General features: G+C 38.5%; 2 protein-coding genes across 22 annotated transcripts in view; one reads left to right on the forward strand and one right to left on the reverse strand.

Moving 5' to 3' along the window:
• Positions 1–1,950: 1,950 nt before the first annotated feature.
• Positions 1,951–14,375, reverse strand: LOC133532435 (uncharacterized). Of its 4 annotated transcripts, none has more exons than XM_061871108.1 (6): positions 14,187–14,375; positions 12,635–12,741; positions 11,417–11,528; positions 10,409–10,484; positions 2,850–2,940; positions 1,951–2,149 (listed from the first exon to the last, which is right to left on the reverse strand). In XM_061871108.1, exons 1-6 carry the CDS (start codon positions 14,305–14,307, stop codon positions 2,048–2,050), a joined length of 609 nt encoding a protein of 202 aa, XP_061727092.1. In that variant the 5' UTR covers positions 14,308–14,375; the 3' UTR covers positions 1,951–2,047. The 4 variants fall into 4 exon arrangements, with proteins under 4 accessions (XP_061727092.1, XP_061727090.1, XP_061727091.1 ...); XM_061871106.1 differs by lacking the exon at positions 2,850–2,940 and adding an exon at positions 6,441–6,543; XM_061871107.1 differs by lacking the exon at positions 2,850–2,940 and adding an exon at positions 8,871–8,970 and having other exon boundaries at positions 14,187–14,368.
• A 695-nt stretch (positions 14,376–15,070) lies between these two features.
• Positions 15,071–24,653, forward strand: part of LOC133532400 (titin-like) — a 42,854-nt gene continuing 33,271 nt past the window's right edge. For 10 of the 18 annotated variants that reach the window (XR_009801693.1, XR_009801694.1, XM_061871026.1 and 7 more), the window contains exons 1-3: positions 15,073–15,168; positions 16,332–16,430; positions 20,780–20,931. Coding sequence is in view for 16 of the 18 variants with exons in the window: in XM_061871026.1 (XP_061727010.1) it covers positions 16,332–16,430; positions 20,780–20,931 (251 nt within the window). In the remaining 2 variants the exon portion in view is untranslated. Of the gene's footprint in view, positions 15,169–16,331; positions 16,431–20,779; positions 20,932–24,653 lie in introns of all 18 variants that reach the window. The other 8 variants (XM_061871029.1, XM_061871038.1, XM_061871040.1 and 5 more) reach the window with 5 other exon arrangements.

A 24,653-nucleotide genomic window follows, 5' to 3' on the forward strand; every position in this document is an offset into this window, starting at 1 on the left:
GATACACGCAGCGTTCTATGAATGCCATGCGTGTACAGTACAATGACGCGTTCAGGGTACAGTTGCGGCTGCCGCGATACTGCAGTGCGTCGGGCATGTTCGCCGACGCGCATGTGGACGGTTTCCACGCGACATTGCGCAGCGTCGCTCCGAAGGGTGCGCGACAGCCGCCACAGTCTCCTGGCCGTCGTGGCAGGGAGATGGAACAGTGCAATAATTAGGCACTGGACCTCCCAACATCTTAGTTTAGGTACTAACATAGTAATTTAAGTATATTTGTAACTAACAAAATATGGATTGTGTCGTCCGAAATAAATGATTTTTATTTTTATTTTATTTATTTATAGGGCGCATGCATGAACTGTAGATGGCAGCACAGTAGCCGTCTATTCAATGGCGCGAAGCATGTCAAGTTTTCATTTTTAGATTTAAGCCACTAAATGGCAGACCCTACATGCGTAATAGAGCCAACGTTTACTACAGGGGGCAGCACCTACTTAGAAGCGTGAATTTGTTTTCGCTTTCGATTCAGGTCTCCAATACGCACGGCACTAATAATCCCAAAAAACAAAATAGTACAATGGGGTTGGCAACTGTCAAAGGCTTGCGTAAATGGCGCCAGCATAGGTTTCCTCTGTCTTTAGTTTTTTTTCTATGAGATTTGACTTAAAGGGTTCATCCAGGTCATAAAATTCTAAATAAAACAACAATTTGACACATAGAGGTACAATAATATAGAGATGAAATGGAGGAGGGGCCAGATCACCGAACGAGATGCACTTATGGAACTTTCAGTAGGAGAAGCAGAGAAAGCGCTATTAAGTCAAGTCAAAATATTCTTTATTCAAATAGGCCTAGCAACAAGCACTTTTAAATCGTCAAATTTTACAAATATCATCTTAATCTAAATATCAGAGCAATTTATTGATGCAGTTATTATTGTTTAAAAAAAACATTGAATTATTATAGATATGGTAAACTTAATAATAAGAATTTCACAAAGAAATTGTATATTATTGTTTGTCCTTGTCACAGTCTCACTTTTTAATTCCTCACCGTAAATTTTAGTATGGTTTATGCACGTTTTGATATGTTGTGAGGAAACGTGTTATTTAATTTTGTCGCATTGCGTATGTTCTGTTCTTTACGGGCGCACGCGTGTATAGCTCATCTGTAGAATTATGGAGAGTGGAATTAAGAGGAGTGGCATCTCTTATGGTAGAACTGTTGCAAAAGTGTCCAGCTGTCAGCTATAAATAATAGTTCCAAATCTCTCCAGAGTAGCGCTAGAGTAGCTAAGAACCTAGGCGTTATTGACGGAGTGAATTGCGCTGTCTATGATTTGTTTTTTTTGTTCAAGTACTCTAGGTATTGTAGCGCCACCTATTTAAAAAAATTTGATGACACTTTTTGGTATATGGAGATTTCGTTCCTTATCTCCACCTTCCGTATGTAGAATCTTACCATGTATAGGGACCGTGCGCGTTGGAGAGTCTGCCATCTTGTGGCCTGAATCGGAACAATAAACATGTACATTTACACGTCACATGTTGTCTTGTGCATAGTAGGTTCTGCCATCTTGTGGGCCACATCGGAGCAATAAACATCACATTTACGCCTCGCGCCAAAAATCTGACGGCTCCTGTGCTGCCTCCTACAGTTCATGCACGCTCCCTATACACAGATAAACTTGCTGGCGACATTTTTTATATCGTATCGGCAGGCAACCCCATTAAGAACCTCTTTCTTTGTAAGGTGACAAAATAAATAACTATACAAATAATGTTTGTCAAAGGGCTATCTCATTTCAAACATAGACAGAGGGAGTCATACTATCTTTGTCTTACACTAGTACTAGCATCCAAAAGAAAAGGATGAGTATGGTTTTTATTGTTCTTATTTACTGACAAATTGGTTTGACCAACTATATATACAATAAAGAAGGCAAAATTGTTATTAAAGACCACAATTTATTCCAGACTTCATAATTTATAACCACAAAAGTAAAATAAGGCATGAAACGTAAAATATAAAATATTTGCATTATTTATGAGTAGAAAATACCCAAGGTGCACATAGTAAACAGGGCCATACTGACATAAGTGCTTGCCGCCTTTTGAGTGCTCGGGGTACTCGTAGTTCTGGCGTCCTGAAAACAGATAACATTATCTAAACATTATCTAACATTGTCTAAAAAATATAGTTAAGAAGGAAGACTTTTGAATCTAGCGAAGTAACGGTAATTTTGCTATGAAATTCCATTTCGGGAGAAAACTGTTCACACTAACTAAATCTTACAAAAATATAGTGTAATGAAATAGTTATTTGTTTTACAAGGGGGCAAAGTTGTTGTTTAACCGCTCGTGGTAATATTGATGACCCAAGCAAGCGAAATATTTCAAAATTGAACCACGAGCGTAGCAAGTGGTTCGAGAAGTGGAGTTTTGAGCGTCGCGAGGGTTTCAAGATACGAGATGGGTTAAACAAACTTTGCCTCCGAGTGAAATACAACATTTTTCACCACACTAACGCTAGGAAAATACTAACTATGAAACACCAAAAATATCAAATCTAACTTGACACTATCCTAAAGCCGTAACAGACGGGCGTACCGGACTGCGCCCTTGATCCGGTTCGAGGCCTGTTCGATCGTGCACGTTATATAAGTGACAGCGAGAAAGAGATATGCTGACCAAACCAACGTCACGGTACGCCCGTCGTCTTTAACCCATTTACCCCACCATCGGGCTGGTATAGACGGACTGCAACCCGACTGCAACTTGTATGGGAACTGCATCCCGACGTTGCAGTTGGCGTGCAGTCCGTCTGTATCGGCCCTTCGTTTGCACCTTATCGCAATATATAATGTCCTGGGAAGTCTTAAAATGCTCCACTTCAGCCGGATCGTTCAAGTCAGGCTGAAACTTGAACGTGTTATACCTGCGCCATGGATTATCGTCACCAATTAATTATATAATATTATTATTAGATTTGTTAGGTTAGGTTAGGCTCGGAACCGGTTTTAAAATCAACGTAAAATACCGGTTTATTTCGGATTTACTCCGAACTTTCATAAGAACGCGAACGTTTTAAGAACTTTATTGTTACCTAAATATACCGGTTTTTTCAGCCGACCGGTGGTGTGCCGCGTAAACAAAGACACTGACATAGGAAGATACCGGTTTTTATTGTTCTAAACCGATTAATATGACAAGAACTTTATGGAAATTGTTCTCCTAAAATCGGTTTAAAAATAATGAAACCGAAACTAAACATTTTGGGCTAAGTACATGATAACGGTTTGGAAATTTAACCGGTTTCCGAGCCTTGGATAGGGTAAATCGTCTGTTACTGGACACGTTATACTACAGCGGCAAAAAATCTATTTAATTTATCAACACAATTCAAGTAACCCAAATAATTCGGTGTAAAAAATATTTGGATTGTATGGATACGAGTATTAAACAGTTCTTTTTTTTACTATGAGATGTCCACTTATCCGAAGGTGGCAAGTAATAGACCATTTACCCTTCTTGGGCCGATTTTATTTTGATTATAATATTTTTTTTTCGTCACATTTGGATGAAATTTGGCTAGCTTGAGTATCTCCTTATTCTGGGTGGAATAAATACAAAATTTTAGACAAAAATATATACTTATGCATTGACATATATCTAAGGACGGGCCTTACGGGCAATAAGAATGGGGCCAGTACAGCGGTGTCACGTACGCGAATTAGAGCCAATCGTGCAGTCTAACGCCACAACGCGATTGGTTGATGAGTTCGCATCACACGCGCGATTGGTCGCAACTAATTGCGTTAGACTGCATGATTGGCTCGAATTCGTGAGTGACCCCACTGAACATGCACTATTCATAGTTCTCGTCAGGCCCATCCTTAGATATATGTCAGTTAGTGAAATTGCGCTTATTATGTACAGAAAAGGAAACTACCCATTCAACAAATATTATCCGAATCAGAGGAATAAAAAATCAGCACCAGTATAAAAATCGGCCGAATATTTATAGTTTTAACAGACGGCCTTAGCCTAGTCGGTAGTGATCCTGTCTACGAACTAGGAGGTCCCAGGTTAGAATCCTGGTAAGAGCATTTAACTGAAAAAGAGCACTGAACGGATTTTCATGCTAATTTCAACTATCAATAGAGTGATTCTTGAGGAAGATTTAGGTGTATAATTTGTTAAGGTTTTTGTAAAACCCGTGCGAAACCGGGCGGGTTGCTAGTACCATATACCTAATCTATTTGGATATATACTCCAATATGTAGAAATATCCATAACTCGAGACAAATATTCGTGACAAACACTCAAATAAACACCCTTACCAGGATTCGAACACAGATCACTAATGAGATTAAGAAGCTGTTACGATCAATCAATATTCCATGGCACAGGTTCAAGTTCGGCCTAAACAGCTGATTTCTGACAGCTAATAGCAAAAGTTAAATATCTTGTAGCATTTTCAACGTAGCGTGCAAACGTTGTGGACGCTCAGCTCAAGCGAAGCGTGTAACACGGCGTCAATTTTAAACATATTCAAACGTATACGAGCGGCCTCGGCGCACGCTGCTCAATTAGTGTGAGGCCTGAGTGGACGCTCGAGTTGGGCGTGCAGCGGAGCGGGGCGTGCGGCGTGCATGTTAAATAAATGCAAACGTATAGGAGCGGCCGTAGTGCACGCTGCTCACAGCACCTGTGAGGCCGACGCCACGCTGTACGCCCCGCCGAACGCTCTGCTTTGAGCGTCCACTCAGGCCTTACACTTTACACTTACTCTTGGACGTTTGACGCCAGGACACACCGAACGCTACACGCGAGCTACTAGCTAAGATATAGAGAGATATAGATATAGAGCCACTTTGTATAGAGCTATAAGGTAAGGTAGGGTAAGACGAACATAGTTTATTTTGTTCGGGGCAAGACAAACACTATAAGGATTCCATACAAGTGTTTGTCTTGCCCCAGTGATAGTCTTAGCCCACCTTACCTTACTTACAGATTTACCCGCTAGACACAAACTAGAATAATTATAGAAATCTGTCTAGAGCTTTAAATGACAAATGATCCCATGTGTGAATGTTACTGCCACGAGCGTATGGAGTGTGGATTTAAAAGGAGTGAAATCTGTTATGGTAGACCTGTTGCATAAGTGTCCAGCTGTCAGCTATAAATAATAGTTCCAAATCTCTCCAGAGTAGCGCTAGAGTAGCTAAGAACCTAGGCATTATTGACGGAGTGAAGTGCGCTGCCTATGATTTGATTTTTTTGTCAAGTATTCTAGGTATTGTAGCGCCACCTATTTAAGGTTTTTTGATGACACTTTTCATACACGAGCGACTCAACTGTACAGCCACAGAATAAATAATAGTACAGAAATGACGCTTCCTACAAAACCGAACTTTGATAGCGATTCAGGGACGAATCATGCTGTCTCTTGTATGATGTATGGCACTATCCCTTTCGGCTATTCAGGGTTATCAAAATTCAAGTCCTTATCTTATCTGTGGTTGTGCACGCATAGGGACGTCAAGTTGTGCCAACCCTAATAATTGCTCGGAGCAATGCTGAGCCGAACGGATTCGAGAATGCCCGAAAGGAGGAGTGTCGCCCCACTGGTACAGCGCGCATCGTGACAACGTCAAATATTGTATTGCCGCGCAAGATGACATATAGAATTTTATTTTAGCCATTCAAAACTTTTAGTGACCAATGACAACTTTTTTTTAAATAGCGGGAATACACAATATTGGGTACATTTATGAAGAAGGGATAACTGACATCAATGATAATGTGCCAAATAAAAGTCAGTCATATGGATGCTTTAAAGACGCCTTGTCTGTGAGTTTCTGTACAAAACAGTCTGCCTATTTTTGTGGGGGAGGGGCACGTCAAATGTATGGCTATTTGTACGTAATGTACAACAAACGTCAATCCATACAATACATATGATATGACCATTGACGGGGGTTTTCGAACTCCAGTTGTTAAATCCTCTGTAGTATGGTCCAGTATGGATGGTTTTTCGATGTTAATAATTTACTGAGACCTTTGTCTATATATTTCGTCTCTAGCCAGACGCATCTTCCAGACGAATCCTGACGAACACATCAGGGTGCATAGATAAGATGCCAAGCGTTCACACTCCCTAGCGTAGCGTGGTTATCTCTCTCTATCTCTTCCATATTAGTACTCCGACAGAGACAGTTTCGTTCGCTACGGAGCATTAACAATTGGCATCTTGTCTACGCACCCTGCACCTATATTCCTAGCTGCAGGGCTATAACCGCGAAAATCGAAGTTCGTCAATTGCGGGCATTCTTTTCTGTGACTCTAATGATGTCTTAGTGAGAGTAAAAGAGAAAGCCCCGCAATTTACGAATTTCGATTTTCGCGGTAGGCTCCCGGAAGTCGTGCACTTACATGGGCGAGTTTCGACTTCTTGTCGCACGCTAGATCGTCCCGAGAGGTCCGGAATAGCTCGACCTCTCTCGGATTATTCAAATTTGGCTGAAACTTGTACCTGCTGTTACCAAATGAAACCTCGTAAGTCCCAGATTCATTTTTGCAGTTTATTTTAAACCTTTTTTTTAGTCCATTATAGTTCTAAATACGATTTGAATTTGTCCTTTTAAAAGGACTTAGGAGGTTAAAATGCGACCCAATTCTTTTGATTATTCAACAGTGTTTCTGCTATTCTATGGGCATGTTTCATATTTTAATTTTACCGAAAGAATCTTAGACGTTATTCAACTGTACTTGTTAAAAAGTATTAAAACGACCCCAAGATGTGAGCATTTCCGGACCTCAGATGCCATAGCTGCTAAAAATGGAAACTAGCCGTAGGTACGAAAAAAATCGGACAAGTGCGAGTCGGACTCGCCCACCAAAGGTTCCGTACTTTTTAGTTTTTGTCGTTATAGAGGCAACAGAAATACATCATCTGTGAAAATTTCAACTGTCTAGCTATCACGATTCATGAGATACAGTCTGGTGACCGACGGACGGACGGACAGCGGAGTCTTAGTAATAGGGTCCTTTTACCCTTTGGTACGGAACCCTAAAAGCACATATACCAGCATAGATGGGTATATGTGTAAGTACGGAAAAGTGTATAAAGTGATTGGCACACTTTTATTACCTTAAAAATAATCATTCATTTTTAATACGCTTTTTTTAGCTGCTGCTGTTGCCTAATTTAATGCAATTAGGGCTGCCATCTCTAATTTCGCCAAACCCGGACAAAGATTTAAAAAAACCAGGACATTAGGCGTAAATCGCATTATTTCCCCGGACGAGTCCGAAAATAATATTTTTAAAAAACAACACCTTTAATTTTACATGTAGTTTTAATGTGCTTCCTTACATGAAAAGTGTCCGGGGAAAACCCTTCTTGACACCCCCCCCCCCCGGACGGCCCCCGGACGGCCTCCAAACTAGGACAAATCCGGGAAAACCCGGACGGATGGCAGCCCTAAATGCAATTAATATTTCCATTAATGTTGTAAAGACCTCAGAAGAGCCCATCAACGTGCTCACTAGCGCCACTGGAAAATAATTGTGATTGTTTAAATTTAACGATAGATATTTTAAAAAGGGGGCCGCTACGTACTGTATTTTCTATTTAAGTACCTTTTGAATACATCAAACTAGTTTCCATTTTGCTGGATTCATCGATCTATGAACTTAAAACAAAAACGGCCGTTTTAACTTTGGACGCCTAGATTGACGAATCCAGCAACGTAAAAACTATTATGATGCATTCAAAAGGTACTTAAATATAAAATACAGTAGCGGCCTAGAAAATACAGAAAATACAGGGCTAGATCTGTGTAGATCCACAAGCATTTCCTTCGCCGAGGAAAATGGTCCGGCCGGCTACGAAATGCGACGCAATATATGTGACAATGACAATATAATCATAGAAATCTCTTTCATAAATATGCTATGACCTCCATGTTTCAGAGTTTTGTATTTGGAACCTTTAATTCTAGAAGAGATAATGATGTGATTTTGAATTTGTCCTCTTAAAAGGACATCAAGATTTAGGAGGGTATAACTTTTTTTTAAGATGGCGAATGTTACGCGCAAGTGTGCTCAAGTTCTGAGGAAACTCAACCCATGAGACAGTACAGTCAAAGAATATATCATTTTCATGAAATAATCAGCAAGAAAGTCGCTAGAAATCTCATACTATTGTCACTGAAAAGGTACGAAATGGTACTGAAATTAAATTCTTTGGCCGTACACTATACACCTAAAAAAGTTTTTTTTTATACTACACGGTGTGGCAAACAAGCATACGGCCCGCCTGATGGTAAGCAGTCTCCGTAGCCTATGTACGCCTGCAACTCCAGAGGAGTTACCCGTCCCCCCTAGTTGAGCTCTGGCAACCTTACTGACCGGCAGGAACACAACACTATGAGTAGGGTCTAGTGTTATTTGGCTGCTGTTTACTGTAAGGTGGAGGTACTTCCCCAGTTGGGCTCTGCTCTAGATCTGGAATGACATCCACTGGCTGTGCCCTACCACACAAAGCGAGATGACATTCACAATGCCCGTACCTCTCTTCTGGACGTAGTTTAAGGACGTCCCGGGTCAAAAAAGTATGGAACTTTACGTGTACGTAACGTGTTGTCGTCAAAAAGCCTATGATGGTTAACAAACATGTTTAACAAACATGGAAACTATAGGTCTAGATTAAGATAAGAAACTGTAATAATATTTTTTGTATGACCGTTTGTTTCATATTTAAATAAATAAAAAAATGGTTGCTTATTGCATGCAAAAATATCGTCACATATATGGCGTCCAACAGCCGTCGCATCGCACCGGTAAAAAGGTCTAACTTACTTCAGCGAGCTTCTTTTTTTTGCAGTCTATATAGTCGGGGGAGGTCCGGAATATCTCCACCTGCTTAGGGTCGTTTATGTTCTTGGGCGCGAACACGAAGCTGTGCCATAGAATTAGCTTATTATTCAATACTTTAGAGTCCTAAAATGTAGTTTGATACACGTGCGAAAAGGCAATGCCAATGAATATAAATGCGCAAAGCACAGATGACTCTGCAATCATAATAAATACATGTCTTCATGTATGCTAAATCCAATAAAATATAAACCCAAAAGATGCCTCTGTTTGGTTAAAATACAAGACCATTGGAACCATTATATTCTATATATTTAAGTATTTATAAATATTTATATATTATATATATCGTTGTCTACGTACCCTCAACACAAGCCTTATTGAGCTTACTGTGGGACTTAGTCAATTTGTGTAATAATGTCCTATAATATTTATTTATTTATTTATTTATAATTTGCGGGTTACAATGTTTTTTTGCAGGTTACATATAAAACCTCATTTGGATTTGCTACTTTTCTCATGTGTATCACAAACAAATATCTTCTATTCTAGTATAGATCGCCTTCCATGTTACTTTACCAATATTTTAGTCAAGGATTTTGATTGTATCTATGGAGAGTAGAATTCAGTGAGGGAAAACAACGCGAAAAAACCAATAGAAGATCGAAGTTCGTCAATTGCGGGCATATTTGTCGGGCGAATATCGGTTTTCGCAGCAGGCCGCCTGGATTAACCTTTTGAGCGCCAAGACCCCTTTATAGCATACGAAGCCATATATGGCGGACATGATAATCAACTCTATTGACAGCTATTAAAGCTCAAATTTCAACAAATCTTTTTTTTTACATCCAGTAAGGGGTTAAAGGCGTCGTAGAAGTCGTGCTCGTGGCAACAAGAATGCTTATAACTGTTATGGCGTACGTTATCAAAGTAACCTTCAATTTTTCCAGTTTGGTTTATTCAGCTTATGCCAGAGATATTTATTTATTTAAACTTTATTGCACATAATTATAAGTACAATTGGTGGACTTAATACCATAAGGCATTATCTACCAGTCAACCAATGGGCCAAAAAGTGACATATTACTGGCGTGTGCATGACGTTTTCGGGTTTGACAGATGGCATTCAAAAGGTTAATAGGTCAGGGCTACGAGTATAACCGCGAAAATCGAAGTTCGTCAATTGCGGGCATTTTTCTCCTTCACTCTAATTACGTCTTAGTGAGAGTAAAAGAGAAAGATCCCCGCAATTTGCGAATTTCGGTATTCGCGGTAGGCCCTCAGATGACCCTACTTAACAAGGTGTCTCAATCTATTCGTATTCTGATGACATTTTATTGAGGCGCCAAATATTGATCTTGTATGACATCACATTTACATTCTTCTGGATAATTATCTTGTAAGTCGCCAAACAATTGCTTTCAAGACAATCTCCTGTGTTATTCAAGGTCAATAATTCGCTCCTAAACACGAGAGAATGAGAAATCCATAGGATGTATTCTCGTTGATGACTGATAACTCACTCGGTTTTCTTGCCCTGTCTTAAAGCGGTTTCACCTTCGCCACTGCTTTTCAGCTCGTTACTGTCCGCTTTGTAGTCTGAAACACAGGAGTTTTTGTCGCTAAATACTTATATTGCAAATTTGCTACTATTTGTGATTATTCAATGCCGCATGCTGGGCTTTTTTAAGTGTCCTCCCAGCAGGGCTAAGATGGCCGATCTTTTATCATCTGTCATCATGCCTGTCACGCTCTAACAAATATGTAAGTGCGAAAGTGACGCATGATATGACAAGTGATAAAAGTGCGACCATGATACCGCAGGTGATGCTGACATAGATACATAACCTTGCCATGCGAACGTTACCTTTAAGTAAATTCATGTTGCTGCCCGGGGCTGTAAGGAAAACCCGTCTTTGTAGCCCTGTTAAAATAACGGTTCTTCTTCTTCTCTCGTGTCGAGGTTCCCCTAAACAGTGGATGCCCAGAAAGTAGCGGTACTGACAGCCCGGACCGTGGCATCACTCAGGTCAGCTTCAGAGCACGAGTGCGGGCACGCGGGGCAATCCAGCAGGTGCGCCATGGTTTGTGGTGCAGTGTCGCAAGCACATTGGATAGAGTGGGTAGATGTAATAAACGCTTTAAGAACACGTATCCTCTCTCTCTCTCTCTCACACTCAGTCCGTTTACACCGCACACCAGCACTGACTATTATATATGGAGCAGAGATCAGCAAAAACTCCTTGGTATGTGGTTTACACAAAACATTCCAAGTCACTTTTGAACCCTTCGTGGCCTGTCTCACTTCATCCTGTACGTACCGTGGTACTTGTAGATATCAGCTATCTCTTTTTCGACGCGTTCCTCGCCGTTCTGCTCTCTACCCCGTCCTGAACACATACCTGTCTCACTCCATCCTGTACGTACCGTGGTACTTGTAGATGTCAGCTTTCTCTTTTTCGTCGCCTTGTTTGTCGTCCTTCTCTACCCCGTCCTGAACACACACCTGTCTCACTCCATCCTGTACGTACCGTTATCCTTGTAGATGTCAGCTATCTCTTTTTCGACGCGTTGCTCGTCGTCCTCCTGCTCTACCCCGTCAATCCTGTCAACGTCCTTCAACTTGCGTCTTCCATCCACCATCTACAAATATTGTTCTGGTTAGGTTAAGACGTACAATTAGGGGCCGTCCCATGTAAAGGACATTGGGCTCTACGAAGATATTGATAGTGTTGCTATAACTACATTGTGTTGTCTAAATAAAGTACAATGGACTAGGATATGGATTTGACCGATCGACTACTAGGATATCGATTCTGTCGATAGAACTACATTGTTTTGTCATAAATAAAGGAAAATGGGCCCTATGAGGAAATTGATACTGTTTCCGTAAGCATATTGCGTTGTCCCAAATAGATTACATTGGGCAATATGAGGATAATGATGTTATCGCTAATCTATATTGTGTTGTCCTAAATAAAGTACATTGGGCCCTACTATGATATTTATATATTAGGCCAGACTACCTATGGCCATAACATATAATTACGTCGGAGGGGTGATGACCTCCACCGAGTGTGGCCGCACATTCGCTGCTAAGATTGGCTACGTCAGTCACCTGAGAGCGCACCAGCGACACTCTCAGCGGTAGAAAGCAGTTGCTGTGGCCGAAAACGGCTAGGAGACGATGATACGAGGTGTTACGAGGTCGATTATGCCGATATAACTACATTATTTTGTCCAAAATATAGGACACTGGGTCCTAAGACAATATTGATATTGTCGTTAAAACTACATAGTGTTGTCCTAAATAAGGGACATTGGGCTCTACGAGGATATTCATTCTACATTGTGTTCTGAACAGGGATCGTTACCGGTATAACTATAAATCATAAAATCACGTGGCATTCGAAATATTTCTTTGATATTCTAGAATGGTATTTAGGTAAGGACAATGAATTATCGGATTAACTAAGTGAAATGCAAAAATATAAATAAACAACCGAGATACCTAAATGGAATACCGGTTAATTTCTATGAAAAATAAACCGGTATTCGATCCCTGGTACTAAATACATTTTCTTATACTAGCACTCTACATTGTGTTGTCCTAAATACATCTTATACTAGCACTCTACATTGTGTTGTCCTAAATACATCTTCTTATACTAGCACTCTACATTGTGTTGTCCTAAATACATTTTCTTGTCCTATATAAAGGACACTGGGCTCCACAAGGATATTATTACCGAGCCAGGGGCTTTCTTGGCGTCTCGTTTAGTGGCGGGGGCTGCTCTCGTAGTGTCATCGTCATCCTTTTCCATAGACGGCTCCTCTTCTAAGTCCGGTTGGATTTCTGGATTTGCGGTTGGATTAATTAATGGAATGGAAACCATTACAGTGACATATTGACGTTATAACAGTATTTTATACAATCGTGATATAATAGAGAGCATTTCAGTCTAGTACCGTATTTAGGCAACGAAGCTTGCTGAGTTGCCTAAGCATGGTACGAAAATGAAAAGCTTGATTATATCACTATTGTTTACAATACTTTTTCTACGAGTTATCTATTATAATAATACTTTTTTTACTATAAAAGCTCAATAATTAATGAAAATTGGTAAGTATCTCAGTAAACAAAAATGTAGTACAAAAGACATAAACGTGCGCCTCCCGGCCCGAGCCCGTTTAGTCTTTTCTATGGGAGCGCGGCGGCGCGTGACTGGTATTTTTTTTAAAATACATAGTTGACTACAGCGTATCGAAATGAATCTTATAGTTGAGTTGGGAGCGCATACATGAAAATTAAGCAATTATAGTTTGGTATACGAAATCTTAATTCAACCATTTCAAGCGCAACATACCGGGAAACCCATGTTATCAGCAGTGAATGTGCTGAGGGAAGTATACCTAGTATACCTAGTAGTAGGGAGGGTAGTAGAGGGGTGTAGTAGAGGGAAGTAGGTTAATGTAGTGTATAGTGGAGGGCGATAAGGCCGCCTGTTGTTTACCTCTATCTTCATGTATTATATGTGTTTCCATGTACATTTTTTCAGAGGTTGTGCAATAAATAGGATTTGTATTGTATTGTATACCACATGATCGTCCATACTAAAAGAGAAAACGTTTTTCCACTTCTAAAAATTTTCCATTCTCCATTTTTTTTTTATGTTATTGAAATGAAATGAAAATCTTTATTTCAGGCAACTATGGGTCCATAGATAAATACTTTAAAACTAGCATATATATCATAAAATATATCTTAAAAACTAAAATATACACTATGCATTTCGCAACCCGGCTGTGTCAGGGAGCCGGCCGCGGACCCGCCGAAACTTGGCACCCTTCGGCCAAAACTCCTCCTTTGTGTTATTGACACAATGATAAACTGGGTTTATAGGTTTTCCTTTTTTTTTCAAAATTTACAATGCATATTTTAAAGCGACACGACCGACATCAAAATCAAACGCATTTGTTAAGATTTAGTTAATGGAAAACGTTTTCTCCCGAAATAGAATTTTATACAAAAAGTACAGTACCCCTAGTGTAAATAAATTCGATTTTTAAACGTGACGTACGCGTTTGCGTTTAGTCTCATTTTGTATTGGATTTAGAAAGAGCGCGCCAAGCGGGACGTTTTGGAAACTCAAAATCCTATACAAAATGAGACTTAACGCAAACGCGTTAGTCACGTTATGATGTCGATAAAACTTACACTAGGGGTACTGTTATTTCGCTAGGATCGCAAAGCTATTCTTCCCTCTATTATTATTATTTCTACCTAACGTAAGGTTTTACCTTTAAGCGGTGTTCCGATCTCTATAACCTCTTGCCCGAGGGACTCCGTTAACGCCTTCGTCACGGTCTTCGAGAGAGCACAGCTGAACAGCAGAAAACAACATAAAACGGTGATACGCATTTTTGCGAGTTTTGTGTGGTGGCGTGTGCAGTTGTTTTAGTATAATAAGCCCACTGGATCTTGGGGAAGTCTAGTAGGGCAAGGTGTTTAACACCTGACGTGTTGCATAAATAGATCGTATACCTACTGTTTGATAAACCAAAGAGGATACCTAAATCATTTCTCATTTTTATTTTCACTGTTAGATAATTCTTCAAAAGAAATTGCATCTGTCGGACGCACTTTAAAATTTATCAACGGTCTGCAACTCTGCATGTTACTTAAACATGGGAACATTGTTTATTTATGCATAATGTATACACCGTGTTTTTATGTTTTGTAGTTCGCAGTGCCTTAGTAGTAATACTGTAATGCTGTGTAACTAATTTGAATAATAAAATAAAAAATAAATAAAAATTTATTAACGGAAATTAAAAAAAAGCGGCCAAGTGCGAGTCGGACTCGCCCATGAAGGGTTCCGTAACATTTATGATGTATTAAAAAAAAAACTATTTACTAGATCTCGTTCAAACCAATTTTCGGTGGAAGTTAGGTTTGTTTAATTCCAATCCTGAAAAGTTACGCGTTTCTGAGAAAAACCAAATTATGGTTAACCAAAATGCGGACAAACGATACATTATGACTTAAAACTTTATGGGAAACAATAACGACCCGCCATGTTAACATTTCATTGCTAGGTTGAGAAAAAGAACCCTTTCTCCTATCTCCCAATATAAGTAAGAGTATTCTTGTAGTCTTGATTGAAGTGGGTACCCAATCTATCGTCGTATCTCAAACAGAATGCGGTCACCGTCTCAGTGCCAAGTTTAACAGCCAGTTAGCGTTTAACTGTGCCCTGGACCGCCGGCCACTAACGATCAGGTAAATACAGAAACTGGTTAATACTACCACGTTTAATACTATTTCCGACGTACCCCTTTTGTAGTTTGTGTCTCGTGTCATCCACGATGAAGCGCAGATTTGTCAAATTTATCCTTTAAAAACATGGAAATACGTGTCAAGGGACGCGTCGTCGTGAATGATACGATTTATACATCGGTCCCTGTTTTCATGTATATTTGTTATTTTAATACGCTTTCCCGCTTGAGACGCGGATCTCTTCAGGATTTAGTACAGTTTTTGTGACAAACTGTCTTGGACAAGCTTTGCCAAAGGTGACAATTGTGTATAACGCGTAACTGCGACCCGTGGGTAGGCCAAGGTTGGCCAAATGTGTACAGTCATCCGGGATAAATGCGTCACTTGGGGTAAATACGTATTTTAAAGTAATCTTCAAAACGGAATCTTTTAAAGCTATTGTAACCCTCTATGCTCGAAGTTTAGTCACCGAACTTTAATGTAATGTAGACGGATATAATAGTTATAGTATGTTACGTTTCGAAGATATCTTCAATAGACGCATTTTATCCCGGTTGACCTTACAGTCATATATGCTGCTAATAGGGCTTTTAACCAATTCTCTATAATTTATATATACATTCTCTGTAGTATTTTTCACATAATTTTCGACGAGATTCTTGCCGGTCCCATATTGGGATACCCTCTTACAATGTAGGTGAGATTAATATCTTCTCGGGTCAGAGGTGTAGGGTTAGAGCCGGCGTAGCTTTATTTGACGTTCATAAGCGCATTGTACTTAATATGCCTATTTGAAAAATAAACTATCTTTATCTTTACATAGCTTGGGTACAGTGACAGATGTTTATAGTCCGTGAGCTCTAAGAATGATCAAATCTCACTGATTACAAAAAAAGCATAAGTCTACCTTGTTGTGTGTCAAACAACTGAACTTGACTTAGTAATTAGTGAGTTTTGATTGACACCTGAATGTCTAGCCAAAGTGCCAATCGATTGCGCTTCGACAACAAAAAGTTATATGTCTCTCTATCTCGCACTAATATGTAAAAGTGACAGAGAGACAGAAAGCGTCGTTTCGCATAAGATTGACATCTTGGCTAGACCCCCTGACGACATATTGTATGCAATCAAATAAAATCCTAATCTTTAATGATGTTTTTGTACAGATGGAGGTAGAAGTACGGCTCACGAGGACGGGGGAAGAGCCCTGGGGCTTCAGACTCATCGGGGGCACCGATTTCAACATGCCACTCACCGTCGTCAAGGTAACTGATGCTATATGTCGGCTGAAGAGTTGAAACAGAGTCATTGAACTTATTAATTGTAGAAAAGGAGTACTTAAGTAAAATCTAAGAAATAATCATGGTTCAAGTTATCTTTGACGCACAATATACAAAAATAAAAATATCGCACTCAATATGTAATGGTAGGAGACGGATATGTGTTTCGAACTTATAACCGATTACAAATGATTGTCAGATTAAGTACAGGCACAATTAGAGCATCAAACCAAACTAGCCAGCACTAGCACAAATCTACTTAACGTTTTTTTTTACTTACTTAAAGTGGTTAAAGTTAAGCCTCGAGAAGCGCTGGTGGCCTAGCGGTCAGAGCGTGCGACTTGCAATCGGGAGGTGGCGGGTTCAAACCCCGGCTCGTACCAATAAGTTTTTCGGCACTTATGTACGAAATATCATTTGATATTTACCAGTCGCTTTTCGGTGAAGGAAAACATCGCGAGGAAACCGGACTAATCCCAACAAGGTCTAGTTTACCCTCAAAATTCAAAATTCAAAAAAATTTTCTGCAAGTAGGCCTCAAGGGCTCTTTTACAAGTCAGTAAAACATTATAGTAACATCATATAGTGACATGAAAAATACATAACAACATTTATAAATACAACAGCCAATACCTGGGTAAACATTACATTATAATAATCTTAAAATAAATAATTACGACAATACAATAGAGATGTATAGTCTCTATGGTTAAAAATACATTAAACTTGGAGATGTAAAAGGTCCCCAATGTCAGAGTACTAATACTAATAAGATTTGGAGGTGTAAAGTCTCTCCAAGTGTCAAAATAAAATTTATAATAAATAAATAAACCGCGTCTGGACTGTTAAACTAGCAGTCTCATAAACTCCATAAACCTCTGGGTTGGAAGGTCAGATGGCAGTTTGCTTTCGTAATAACTAGTGCCTACGCCAAATCTTGGGATTAGTTGTCAAGTGGACCCCAAGCTCCCATGAGCCGTGGAAAAATGCCGGGACAACGCGAGGAAGAAGGTTTAAAGTGGTTAAGGTATACTCCACGGGTAGCGAGATATCACTCATATCTTAATCTGACGCGCTCGAGTAACTACATAAATCCCCTCTTGAGCTCCCCTACCATAATATAAGGCTACCACTCAACCAACTTCAGCCTTATTTTAAAGCAGTAAAAATATATGCCAATGTCTGGTAACTATGGAGTGTGGAATTAAGAGGAGTGACATCTCTTATGGTAGAACTGTTGCAAAAGTGTCCAGCTGTCAGCTATAAATAATAGTTCCAAATCTCTCCAGAGTAGCGCTAGAGTAGCTAAGAATCTAGGCGCTATTGACGGAGTGAAGTGCGCTTTCTATGATTTGATTTTTTTTGTTCAAGTATTCTAGGTATTGTAGCGCCACCTATTTAAGGTTTTGATGACACTTTTTGGTACATGGAGATTTATTTCCTTACCTCCACCTTCCGTACTGGTAACTTTCAGTGCCAATCAATGGGTAGTTTACTTAGACGCGCATTCAAAACATGCGCGTGTTGAAATGCTTGGCCTGCATACACATAAGCCCTCAATCAGTATGCCATATGTCACAACGGTCGTAACATTGACATCGAACTGCCAGAATTAGACATGTCAATAATAGATCGCTGGCGGCTGCTCAATCGCTTGCGTAAGAGTATTGATGGATCTATAGATCGTAGTGACAAATTCAATAATATAAATATCGATGAAAATTAATGCCCGATGATTTTTGCATCTTTTTACTATTTAATAAATAAATATTATAGGACAAATTTACATATATCGATATAGTTATCGATCATTTAAAGATCTTTCCAACATCTTAAACGTGTCTAAATCTTCTTCGAATCGGGCCGTTACATATATATAAGATCTATATTATACGTACTTATATACATAGAAAACGATTTGCTAAACGAAAAACGAATACAGCAATACTTAGTAATCCAATTCCAATAATTTACTAGTGCTTTATTCGTATGTGGCGCGAAATAATTTATTTTAAATATGGTACAATACATTTTTAAATTTGGCTTAATTTAACAAAATTTGTGTTTTAAATTTTTTTTTAATGCCCTTAGATTCTAAGACCCTGTAAGATGTGTATTACACAGTCAATATATGTTTGCTGAGTAACCGTAAAATGTCAAACAGAAACCACGACCAGTTTGAGAAATCTCCTCCTTTATTTATGAAGTTGATTAATGTAAACTACATATAGATCGTGCCATTTACGAAGACGCGTGCCTTGACTCGTATTGCCATGTTATTAAAGGTTAGATTTGACAAATCTGCGCGTCATCGTGGATGACACGAACTGTAGATGTACTATAGTCTGCAACCTTTTACCAGTGTATTAGTTCTGTCTTTACTTATAATACAGGCTGGGCAAATAACTGATACACTTTGTTTTTAAATTTTAATTATAATAGGTGCAAGTTTTTTTTTTTTGTTTTTTTTTTTTATTTATTTAATATGTACTATACTTAGCCTGAGGCATTGTTCCTAGGACACTGGCCGCGTTCCCCCTCTGCACAGTGGTGCAAGATTTACTAAATATTTTTTCATAAATATATTATTCAGGATTGGCAATTTTATACCCAAGATAATTTCTGCCAAACGTCTACCTCTAGCAGCAACAATTTTTTCTCAAATGTTTGTGTTGTTTAAAACACGTTTTTTCCTCGATTAATTTCGAGGAAAAGTGAAAGTGATTGCCACCCAAATTCCCCAATTTTCACAGCTCCTGAATTATTTCTGTGGGGAGATCTAAAATTACGTGTCTATGATAACAGGCTGATGAAATTTAAAAAGGTAAAACAAATATCCGACACAAATTTACTAAGATAACGCCGAATATGTGCGAAAATATGATGAAAATTGCCATGATAAGGGCTTACATTTGCCTGCTGTTAGTGGTGGACATATGTCAGACATTATGTTCCGCATGTATTTGCCAACCCTGAATAATATATTTTATTATTAATCTTTGAACTTAATATAGTTAAAATTTAAAAATAAAATGTATGCTTATTATTTGTCCACCCTGCTAATTCTGAATTAAGGCCTCTAAAACCTTACCGATAATCGCATGCGGTTTGCATTCGATCAATTGAATTTGTTGCTCCTACTTTGAGACCAATTGGGTACTTGACATGTTGAATATTATAACAAAATTTATAAAATGAGCCGTCGATTATAGAAAAAGTGGAATTTCAAAAGCATATTGAGATTGTAAAAAAGGCTCCAAAGTCTCAAAATATATATTTTTTACTTTTAAAAAGATAATGGTACCATTCGATATCTTACAATGTTTTGAAAAATAAATTGTATTACAACTATATACACAAACTCCATAAACATAGAAAACATCCATAACTCAGGAATAAATCTGTGTTCATCACACAAATAAATGCCTTTACCGGGATTCTAACCCGGAACCATCGGCTGCATAGGCAGGGTCACTACCCACTAGGCCAGACCGGTCGTCATTTTAGATAATTGTCAGCTAAGGTCAATTCGAACGTACGCTGACATCAAAATGACATCCAAATGATATCATGTATGATCCATTATGTATATTGTAGCCTTATTACTTACGCGCTGCGCCTGCGACGCCTGGGTGCTACGCCGTAGTCCGTAGCCTTTTGTGCCTGCTACGTGTAGCGGAAAATTTTCGTAGATCCGTAGACCGCGTAGACGTACGCGCTGTAAGCAACGACTGCACGTTTCGCCGCACTCGAAATTGCACCAAATTGACAAGGATGAACGGTTCAATTTGCAGTGAGCATTGTTAGTGTCGCCATGCCTTGTCAATGCCAATATAAATTAGTTATTAACTTACATCATTACTATAAAATTTAGGTTAGTCATGGATTAACGGCCCGATTCGAACAATGCTTATAAGAAGGCGCTGTAGGTACACCTCCATATATTTTGCGGTAGCTCTGATTCTCAAAATTAGACGTTTTCTAATCAGGGACCGCAAAACATATGGCGCAGTACAGCGCCATCTGTTTTGGATGTCTAACTAAGGGGCCCGTTTTTTCTTTTGATTTGATTGTCTTTCAATTGAATCTTGTCAGGCTTTAAACTCTTTGAACGCCAACCCTAAAGGCGTCGTTACTAGTCGTGCTCACAGCGCCAAGGACAACTATAGGTGTCATGGCGGACGCTGTCAAAGTAACCTTCACACTTTCGAGTAAGGTTTACATTAGCTTGCTCGCGCCCGGGAGCTTGGCGTTTGAGTGATGTTTGTGTTTATGACATAAAGCGTTCAAAAGGTTAAGGAATATATACTATCCAAGTGCCCCTATTTCTCCAGGTCCTACCCGACTCACCAGCAGATTTCGCCGGCATTCGCAACGGCGACACCGTCGCTAGCATACAGGGGAAAAAAGCGGCCACCATGACACATGACGGGGCTAAAGCGGCTGTGGCGGCGGCAGCGGACAGCCTCAATATTGGAGTGATGCGGTGAGTCTACTACATTAAGTACAATGAGGGGGAGGAAACTAGAGCGTTCGGACTTTCTCGGCTTCGTTAGGCTCGGGATTGCTCTGAGCAATTATTAGGGTTAGCACAACTTGGTGTCCCTTTGCGGACATAACCACAGATAAGATAATTACATGAATTTTGACAAACCTAAATAGCCGATAGGGATAGTTCCATACATTAAAAACGGACAACATGATTCGATCCTGAATCGCTGTCAAACTTCGGCTTTGTAGTAAGTTACCTTTCTGTATGGTAGTACTATTATTTATTCTGTGGTACAATGCAGTCTCCCGCCATTATGGATTTGTTATCTGTCAATGTCATTTTTGTTCGTGTCAATCGTGTCTAGCAAAATAAAGCTTTGCAATTTATCGTAAGATTATCCGGTCGTATTAATTAATTACAGGAAACACCAAATAAATTACCGATACAACAGAACTGTTGCCAATATACAAGTGGACATATAACGAGGTTAAAATTGCTGATGATGTTATAGAATTATAGGAAAAACCGGACAAGTGCGACTCGGACTCGCCCACCGAGGGTTCCGTACTTTTTAGTATTTTTTTATACTATGTCGGTGGCAAACAAGCATACGGCCCGCCTGATGGTAAGCAGTTTCCGCAGCCTATGTACGCTTGCAACTCCAGAGGAGATTACATGCGCGTTGCCAACCCTAACCCGAATGTCATATTACAAGAAAGTTATTACGAATGAATGTGGAGGGAGGTAAGAGGAAAGGAAAACCTAGGAAAAGGTGGCTAGATTGTGTGAGAGATGACGTGAAACGAACGCGAGTAAATGATGAGATGACGGGCGAAAGAGGTATGGAAGAAAAAGACATGCTGCGCCGACCCCAAGTGAATGGGATCAGGGCAAGCGAATGATGATGATAATGATATTATGGGGGAGATGCGATGATACCTATGGGCATTTCTCAGAGGTGACGTTCGGTGCCTGACTTCGGTGCCGATTTTTTTTTTTTACTTTATAGACATGTGATGTTAAAATTAACAATTAGGCTTAAATTTAAAAAATATTGGTAGTGAAGGCCTCCTTATAGACGTAAAGGTTCGCGAGATATTTGAGTTTTTCAAAACACTGAAATCAAACACACTCACCGAAATCAATATTAATAAAAAGGGTGCCACTGAATTCAAAATTTACCAAGATTGTAATAAAACAATATTATTTTAGCATTAAAATAGTTTTATTATCAATTTAAAGACATCATAATGAAGATATAATGATGTTATTAGATCTTTAAAAAGCAAGGCAAAATTGGCCTGCTCGCAAGCAAACACTTGACAATCAACAATAAAATAAAATAAAAATCTTAGGAAGTAAATAGGTTATGCTTTAACCTTTAACATAAAATTGAAAAGAAAAAACTGCGTAATAACTTGCTTAAATTTAATATTAACTACATATGTAATGTCTAGATGTCTATTAATATATTATTCAGTCGGTTTGTCTGACAATGTGCAGACACATCACAAATATCACAATACTCATTAAATTCTAAAGTTATCTTAAACAAAATACTCTTTTGTCATTGACTATTTAAATTAAAATAATAAATGGTAGGAAATTATCAGTTTCTTTGACAGTCTTTTTTCATTAAGATTTTAATTATTTTTTAAGAGACGTTAACATTTTAGTTTTAGCTACATAAAAATTAACAAAAGGCGACATTTCCCGTCTAATAACATTTAACATATATACATAAAAATATTTCTTACAAATAAATCAACATATTTGAGATCAATGAAGTTATTGATATCTGCTATTAATCAAATATATTTAAATTATCGTCTGATTCAATGACATTATCTGAATCAAATGTAGGAAATGAAATGTCATGCTGTGCTAAAGATGGAGTTATCAGGTTTTCCAAGTCAGGTACCTATATCTTTCCAGAAGCTGTAATTTTCCTTTACACTTCTTCTTTTCTATTAAAGTAACTGCTTTTTGTATGCATGTTCTTATAAGATTGCAGATTGTACTGTAAATAAAAACCAATAAATATGCCACCAGCTTAACAATCAAAATTATATATTTATTTGGACATATATATAATAAGCACATGTTAACGTATATAATTTAAATTATCATTGTATGTAAAGTACAAAAATAACGAACAATATAGTAAAGATTGACAACGGTGGACTATTTTTTGATTTCGGTGGTCAAAAAACCCACCGAATCCACGGTGATCACGCCCACTGAATTCAATTTTAATCGCTTTTAAATAATTACAGAAAACATAATCATAGTATGTAAAAGAGTTTCTAATATCCAAATCACATACCTCTGAGGGTGGCTTACGAACTATTTAACCGAAAAAAGCACAAGCACTTAAACAATTAATGGCTTCACCGAATTCAAAAAATCACGTAACCAAACCCACCGAATGCCGAACACACCTTTACGAAATCCGCTTGCAGACCGGGACCGACGTCCGCTCTCGCCGGTAAACGTGGCGCGACTGAAGCTACCTGCGCACGCGGCGCGGCGTTCCTGGTATATTCCTTTGTGAAATGCCGACAAGGTTTATAAATTCCAGTGAAATCACGTGTTGCCGCGGGACAAGTCGAATAATTGGATTTATTTTGTAATATTAATGCGTAAATTATTTTGAGTCTAATAATATAAATAATAGACTTATGTAGAATACGTGAACCAACTTTAAACATTAAAATAAAATTCCAGTCTTAAGTTATGATTTTTTGTTTCAACAAATCTGGGTGCGGGACATACCCACGGTTCGTCAATTTTAGCACTTAACATTTATTTTCTTATAATATATATACTATATGGAATGTTTTACCAGTTGTCCAGGTGTATCAGATGCTGATGGATTTGCATGATTTAATTCAGATTTTATAGGCAACAAATTCACGTGTTTATGCCCCCGGACACGTAAAAACGCCACCTCTGAGAAATGCCCCTATAATAATCATTTTAGTAGGTTTAACATCGTTTGTCAATCGAAGCTTCAATAGGGTTGTTTCTAATTTTTTGAAACGCTAATATTACGTTCTATATTAACCAAACGTAGACCTAAAATTTACTTTTACCCAAAAACGGCTTTAAATGTGTTAAATTATATTATGTAATTTGTCTTGTTCGTGTTTACGAATAAAATTAATTATATTCTATTCTAAAAAATTAACAAAGTATATTTGACGACCGGTCTGGCCTACTGGGTAGTGACCCTGCCTATGAAGCCGATGGTCCCGGGTTCAAATCCTGGTAAGGGCATTTATTCGTGTGATGATCATGTATATTTGTTCCTGAGTCATGGGTGTTTTCTATGTATTTAAGTATTTATAAATATTTATATATTATATATATCGTTGTCTTAGTACCCTCAACACAAGCCTTATTGAGCTTACTGTGGGACTTAGTCATTTTGTGTAATAATGTTCTATAATCTTATACCTTTAAACGAGCAATTCTTGTATATATATAAATATATAGTACCTGGGCGACCGAGCTTTGCTCGGTTATAACTATTTATTGTAATATGGTGGTGTATAGGTGATAATCTTAACTACATTTTTTTACTAAATTAAACTTGTCGAAAACAATAAAAAAATATTTTTTTTATATAAACTTGAACATATAAAAAAAAACAAAAATTAGTCACCGGGCGAGATTCGAACCGGCTCTAACGATTTCGCTGAAATTTGGTATAT

The sequence above is a fragment of the Cydia pomonella genome, chromosome 27 (assembly GCF_033807575.1).
Source record: "Cydia pomonella isolate Wapato2018A chromosome 27, ilCydPomo1, whole genome shotgun sequence".
Classification (NCBI taxonomy): domain Eukaryota; kingdom Metazoa; phylum Arthropoda; class Insecta; order Lepidoptera; family Tortricidae; genus Cydia; species Cydia pomonella.